This window comes from Triticum dicoccoides, chromosome 2A (genome assembly GCF_002162155.2).
Source record: "Triticum dicoccoides isolate Atlit2015 ecotype Zavitan chromosome 2A, WEW_v2.0, whole genome shotgun sequence".
In the NCBI taxonomy this organism is placed as follows: domain Eukaryota; kingdom Viridiplantae; phylum Streptophyta; class Magnoliopsida; order Poales; family Poaceae; genus Triticum; species Triticum dicoccoides.
In genome coordinates this window covers 116,115,926-116,123,273 of record NC_041382.1, presented here as the reverse complement: position 1 = coordinate 116,123,273, position 7,348 = coordinate 116,115,926, and the positions used below count along the sequence as shown (strand labels likewise).

General features: G+C 46.4%; 1 protein-coding gene across 2 annotated transcripts; it reads right to left on the bottom strand.

The window, feature by feature from the left end:
- Window positions 1-2,342: 2,342 nt before the first annotated feature.
- Window positions 2,343-5,890, bottom strand: LOC119359140. Of its 2 annotated transcripts, XM_037625459.1 has the most exons (3): window positions 5,519-5,890; window positions 4,174-4,248; window positions 2,343-2,516 (listed from the first exon to the last, which is right to left on the bottom strand). In XM_037625459.1, exons 1-3 carry the CDS (start codon window positions 5,883-5,885, stop codon window positions 2,419-2,421), a joined length of 540 nt encoding a protein of 179 aa, XP_037481356.1. In that variant the 5' UTR covers window positions 5,886-5,890; the 3' UTR covers window positions 2,343-2,418. The 2 variants fall into 2 exon arrangements, with proteins under 2 accessions (XP_037481356.1, XP_037481357.1); XM_037625460.1 differs by lacking the exon at window positions 4,174-4,248.
- Window positions 5,891-7,348: the final 1,458 nt, after the last annotated feature.

The window sequence follows — 7,348 nt, the reverse complement described above, 5'->3', positions numbered from 1 at the left end:
AACAACTTAGAAAATAAGTCATACAATTTTAGCAGGAAAAAGATGAGGGTGTGGCCGACGGGCTCAGCCACAATCCATCGACATGCCAAAAAGGATGTATTTCCAAAATTATATGAACAAGTTTGTGTTGGGGAAGGCAAGAATGTTGTCGATGATAACATAAATCATCGAGGGGAAGGATTGTATTTCTCATTCGATTGATATCCTGGAAGAGCTCATAAGGCTGATGATGATCACGACACATTTGTCGAGAGATTTCCTGAAGATGTAATCATTCAGCGACGACACCAAGTCAAAGGAATGATGAAGCAAAAGGTTATTGGAACCATGGGTACATCACAAACTCGAAATCAAGCTTGTTGTTCAAGGTGAAATGATATGATGAGGAAAATGGACGTAAGCTTAGCTCATCGTCGAAAATTGTGCTCCGGGAAGGAGGACCAGGTGACACAGTTAAAAGTTGACACGATAAAAATATAGCCGACCAGGCTAGGAATGATGTGATGGGGTATAAAGCTTCCCAGTACCAAGTACTAGGTGTAATGCCAGAAGGTAAATCGGAGTAGAGGTTGGACGGGGGAAACGATTTGTAGAGGATAAGTAATTTTAACTTACCCAATGGGATCAAGGAGGAAATATGGCCGAGACCATAACTGCAAGGGATCCAATTTACGATACCAGAAGAATTATTCAAATGATTAAATATCCTTGCAAGAAGCTTTCATGATAAGTTCCACTCCGTGTCCGTGGGCATGAACACAAAGGTTCAAGGTCGACTCCCACTTCTACAATGCATAACCTTTCATTTTACTTCTCGCTCTTGATGAAGCTGTAGTATTGAACTTTTATCTGACGAAAAGCCAGTAGAGTATAATCCGCGTAACTCTCGAGTTCACACAGATTAGGGAAGGCATAGGTTCAACCCATCGGGGCATCTTAGGAACATATATCATAAATTTTGAGAATAAGTAACACACGCTCAGTAGTAGAGCATGCTTGAGAAAGTGGAGGATACAATTTACCAAAAGCATTATGTATCCGAGGAAAGGCTCACAAGCTTATTGAATATGAAGAATGTTGTTGGATAAAATCCGTAAAAGGGGTCTGGTGGTCCACAATGTGGATCTGATGTGAACATCAATATTCAACCAGAGGAAGAAAGAATGCAAGGAGATCAGATTATAGAAACAACTGACTAACTGAGAGCTCAATTGCAAAGAAATTATGAATTCCAAGACAAGGGATCAGAAGCAATTCTCTGATTAGGGATGGATAGGTAGAATAGCCTTAGAGGTACAATCGATGGCGATTTGATTGATCGAGATTCAACACATGTTAAAATGACGTCTGAGCCGGAAGGATGAATTCTAGGATCTGACTGAGGATTGCGATCATTCGCAACATATTGTATCAATGGACTCAAAATGATAGGGACAACGGATGACAATAAGATTACTAGACTTATGGTATTAACCATAATGCAAGCAAGCAAGAAATTCAAGAACAAAAGGCTGTTGAGGATTTTCACAAGAATGAATGGTATTACAAAGGCTTTTGTGAAGTACATAAATCAACTGAGGATTAGCGGGTACTTGATAGGTGCACAAAGTTATCCGAAGGGGTATTCAGGTGACAAGGAACTGCAACGCAGTAAGCTCAAGGGATTCTCGGAACAACGGAGAGCAGTTCAGGGCATCTTGTAATAACAAGATCAATGGGTTAGGATGTAAAATTGGCAAGTGTGTGTAGCTATCCATAAGGATATTTCGGTGGTAGGGAATTGCAAAGGCAACAGGCACAAAGTCTCGAGAGAATATCGTAGAGTATCTTCGGAATCTTCTGATGCAGCAGGCGATCATCTGAAATAAGGGGCTCTCTGGGCGGATGTGATCACGAGATCCTAATGCTCAAGTTAGTAAAAACCATTTAACCCGAATATAAGAGAGATCAGAGTCCCAGAGTATAGACGAGGAATAAAAGATCCTAATACCACCCAAATGGCAACATGGGCCCGTAAGGCACACATCCATGTTAGTAAAAGTTTTTCACTAACTAGACTCGACTTCAGCCAAGGAGTTGGAAAGGGGGCTACCTAAAGGCAGTCGGCTCTGATACCAACTTGTGACGCCCTCGATTCAATCGTACACTAATCATACACGCAAATGTATACGATCAAGATCAAGGACTCATGGGAAGATATCACAACACAACTCTAGACACAAATTAAAATAATATAAGCTTTATATTACAAGCCAGGGGCCTCGAGGGCTCGAATACATAAGCTCGAATACACAAGAGTCAGTGGAAGCAACAATATCTGAGTACAGACATACGTTAGACAAGTTTTTGCCTTAAGAAGGCTAACACAAAAGCAACATCGATCGAAAAGGCAAGGCCTCCTGCCTGGGAGCCTCCTAACTACTCCTGGTCGTCGGCAGCCTCCATGTAGTAGTAGGCACCCTCAGTGTAGTAGCAGTTGTCGTCGAAGGTCGCGTCTGGATCCTGGGCTCCACCATCTGGTTGCGACATCCGAGAAGAATGGAAAAGGGGGAAAAGGGGGAGCAAAGCAACCGTGAGTACTCATCCAAAGTACTCGCAAGCAAGGATCTACACTACATATGCATCGGTGTTAATGAAAAGGGGTAGTATATGTGGACTGAACTGCAGAATGCCAGAAGAGAAGGGGAAGGCCTAGCCTATCGAAGACTAGCATCTTCTGGAATCCACCATCTTGCAGCAACAGGAGGGAGTAGAGTAGCATAAAGTAAAGTAGTAGAGGTGTTATCAATCTCGGCCAGAGATCCTTTCTCGACTCCCTCCGAGAAAGCAATCCCAGAGCCATACTATCCAGTTCCAATCATAATCCAATTCTCATCACCATCTGTTTCTCATCACAATCCATTTCTCATCACAAGTATCTAGTTCTAGTTGTATCTATCGGGATACAACTCCAAGTGTCGGTTACCGTAGGACAGGCTATCGATAGATGTTTTCTTCCCTACAGGGGTGCACCAACTTACCCACCATGCTCGATTAACTCCGGCCGGACACACTTTCCTGGGTCATGCCCGGCCTCGGCCAAACAATACACCGCAACCCGATCTAGGCTTAATAGAGAGGCCAGCACGCCGGACTAAACCTATGCCCCCAGGGGTCATGGGCCATCTCCCCGGGAACTCCTGCACGTTGCGAGGGCGGCCGGTGAGCAGACCTAGCTACCTCCTTCAAAAAGGAAGGTGCTTACCAGTCCAACCCGGTGCGCGCCGCTCAGTCGCTGATGTCTATTAAGCTTCGGCTGATGCATACGACGCAGAACGCCCATACTATGCCCACGTGATGGTTAGTGCTATCAGGCCAGAGGCCCCTCAGATCAAATATCCAAATTGTAGTGGATTAGGAACGCGTGGTAACAAGCAGAGACTCACGAAAGATGTGACCCCATTGCCCCGTCTCGAGGACTTGCGGCAAGGGCTAGGAATGCCCGGCCACGCCTCGTAATTATCTCGCGGGCACCCTCCAGGTCAACCCGTCTCCACATCACTCGCAATTAAGCTCGCGCGTGTACCCCTCAGGGTCGACCCGTCTTTAGTAACATGGCTCAGTGCAAAGTCATAGTAACCATAGTAACTGTGTGTCTAACACCAAGGGGAAAACCCGAGGAATCACCCCCAGTGAATCCAACTCGATGTTATCATCAAGGTGAACGTAAGAGGAACCACCCTCGAGGTTCACACTTGAGGGGTTGCACGACAGAGCGGTAACGGAAGTGTTTAAGGAGGAAATCACACTCGATGACCTCTACCATATAGCTACACTATAGAGATCTCATCAGAAGTGATGTAAGAGGTTCCACCCTCGGCACTCGACGGTAACTCTGCAGAGTTGTCCAACTAGGGGGGGGGGTGATGTGCGGTGTCGGGGCTTGGACGTCGATCACGATGATCGAGTCATCGAACATAAAGCGGGGCAACTGGGACAAGGTGGGGGTCACTGATGGATCACTAACCAACCTATACTAAGTAGTTTAGGATAAGCAGGTAAGGTATGAAAGCAGGTAACAACAACAGGCTATGCATCAGAGTAGGATCATACATAAAGCAGTAGCAGTTCTAATGCAAGAATGAGAGGGAAAGAAATGGGCGATATCGAAATGCTCAAGGGGGGTTTACTTGCCTGGTTGCTCTGGCAAGAGAGAGGGGTCGTCAACACCGTAGTCGTACTGGGTAGCAGCGGCGTCGGTCTCGTAGTCTATCAAAGAGAAGAGGGGGAAGAAGCAATAAATATTAAGCAAACAGATGCATAGCGATGCATAACATGACAAGTATCGGTGCTGGGGGGGTGCCCTAATGCGGTAAGTGGTGGTACCGGTGAAGGGGGGGGACATCCGGGAAAATATCCCCGGTGTTTCGCGCTTTCGGACAGATAAAACGGAAGGGGAAAGTTGCGTGTTTGCTATGCTAGGGATGCGTGGCAGACAAACGGGCTGCGTATTCTGGTTCGTCTCGTCGTTCTGAGCAACTTTCGTATATAAAGTTTTTCGATCCAAGCTACGGTTAATTTTCTATGATTTTTCAAAGATTTAACAATATCCTCAAAATCCCTGAAATTCTACTAAGTCTGAGAATTCGAAAGTTTAAAACATCACTTAGCTGTTTTCTGGAGACTATAGCTATTGTTCTATACATCCTATGATTTTGTGCCTTATATCAGTTGTGAGCACTTCTCTGTGATCTACATGTTAGTATCACTTCCATCCATATTAGAGGTCATTTGCCTGATCATCAACAGCTCTAAAATAGGTATGAAAATAAAGCAGTTTTCGGTTTTTTTTAACAAAACATAGAACTTTGTAATTTTCATAGAAATTAATCCACGCATCGAAAGGATTTGGTCAGTTGAAACATTTGAGCCTTGTCAAGTGTACTACCTCCCAATAATATTTTTGCTCCTGTTAGAAGTTGTTTAGCCACTGTTTAGGGCAGTCCAGGGGGTTACTCGATGTGAAATTAAAAAAGCTAGCTACTAATCTAAACAGTGCCACGTCTCATCCAGAGACCCAACCGGCCATAGGCACACACACAGGACGCAGCATAGCACACATCACACACAGAGCACGCACACACACGGCCATGGAGAAGCAGCGAGTAGTAGCAATACAGAGCAGCAGCAAGCGGCGCTAGCAAGCAACGCTAGCAAAGTAGCAGCGGTGCAGCAAGCAAGAGCAGTAGCAGTGCAAGAGCAGCAAGAAGCTAAAGCAGCAGCGGCAACTAGCATCAGTGGAGCGGCAAACAGCGGGCAAGCAACACGAGCAACAACGCACGGGCGCGCGTGTACGGGATAGACGCGGGGCGTGGGTGAGGCGCACAAGCGCGCAGCCAGGGGCGCCGCGGGACGCGGGGCTAGGCGCGGGCAGGCACGCGCAGGAGCAGGTCCACGGCCACGGCCAAGATGAGCTCGGGGACGACGGCTACGGCGCGGATCGAGCAGGGGAAAAGGGGGGGTCGGGAGAGGAACTCACGGTGGAGCTCATGGACATGGTTGGAAGGTGCAGGGGTGGCTGGACGCGCCGCGCTCGTCGACGAGATGCGGCAGCCGTGCGGAGAAGACCGTGCGATGGCGAGGCAGCAGTCCTTCCGAGCTCCAACCGAAAGGCGAGGGCGACGGAGACGACGATGGCGGAGATCCTCGACGTCTTGGCGCGACGAATGGAGGCCGGTGGCCGCGGGATCGACGACGATGACGACGACCGCGAGTTTGGCCTCTTCCAGGTCGTCGGATATGAGTGAGGAGAGGGGATTTGGGGGACTAGGGTTACCAGGGAGAGAGAGGAGAGCTCGGGGCGTCAAGTAGGCGCCGGGGTAAGCCGCAGGATGTCCAACACGCATCCACAGCCGCGGCCATGGTGGTCGGATGTGTGCCACGACCTCCTGCTGTGAACATGGAGGAGGATGGCTCTTGGTGGGCTGGGCCTTGTGTGCTGAGGCCACTTATGGCCCAGTGGCATAATAGGCTTTATTCATTTTCTATTTTTTTATTGTTTTACATTCCTGCTACTGTTTTCTATTTATTCTAGCTACCAAATGAGCTTTATTACTTGTAAAACTTTGCACATAAATCAAGCACAACAATATTAGATGGCACAAAAAGTTTGGGGCCAAAAGGAGTTGCCTAATTAATTTTAGAAATTGAAAAGGCCAAATTAAATGCTGCTGGAGCACTGAGTTAATTCCCATGGGCATTTTGGAAATTCAGAAGAGGTTGGTTACAATATGAGAATTACTCAGTGATTATTTTCCACACTTTGAACATTTTAATTTTCATGTTTGGCAAATTTGAATTTTTGACTTTATTTTAAAATTGAATTTGAATTGGTTTTGAATCAACGTGAGATTAGCAACAATAACAGTGATGACTTGGCATCATTAGTAGGGGAATACTGTAGCTTGACACTGGGGGTGTTACAGATGGGAGGAAAAGCATCTCCGGAGGCAAATCGAGACACAGACACGTCAACGAATTCTCCGTTGCCAGGCGAGCTGGAGGCAGAGAACGAGATCAGATGGGCTACGATTGAAGATAATAGCGGCGAAGGTGCACCTAGTTTTACTCTGTCGCCATAGAGGTGAGGCCCGACGCTCATTGTTGCATCTCTCTTTCTGTCTCCTTCTGTGCTGCTAGCCTGCTCGTGACGACGGAGTATATATACAAAAGCAACTCAGTTTTTAGAAATTGAAACACATACCTCCATTAATTGCCGCTGGAAAGTGGCGCACATTAGCAACCATGAATGCTTCCACCAACCGATGATTGACTTTTCCCCCTGGTGGATTAGCTTCACTCAGCCGCTTCACCGAACAGCCACAATGACGCTTCAGTTTTGCCCCTCCCTAGAGAATGGAGTCGGCGCATCGGTGAGGCCCCAACGAGCTCGCCCGCATGTGATCGATCCGGGCGCTGCTAGGTATTGCTCACTGCAAGCAATATGGCTCGTGTCGCGTACACCCCCCACTTGACCGCTGACATGGTGGGCCGGCCCATTGAGCCGCCTCACTCGCTAGCTGTTGCTCACCTGGTCATTCACGTCTTGTTTTTTCCTCAAAAAAATGTTTCGATTTTCCTTCTACGTTTTCACTAATTTGAAAATTATTTATTAATTTTAAAAAGTCGACAAATTCAAAAAGAACTCATGAATTTTAAAAAGGTCATAAATTCAAAAAAGTTCATGGATTAAAAAATTGTTCATGAAATTTTAAAATGATCATAAATTGTAAATATTCAAAAATTCGAAAAGCTTCCAAGAACCTGAATAAATTTTGAAAAATCATGAACAAATTTATAATTTGTGAAC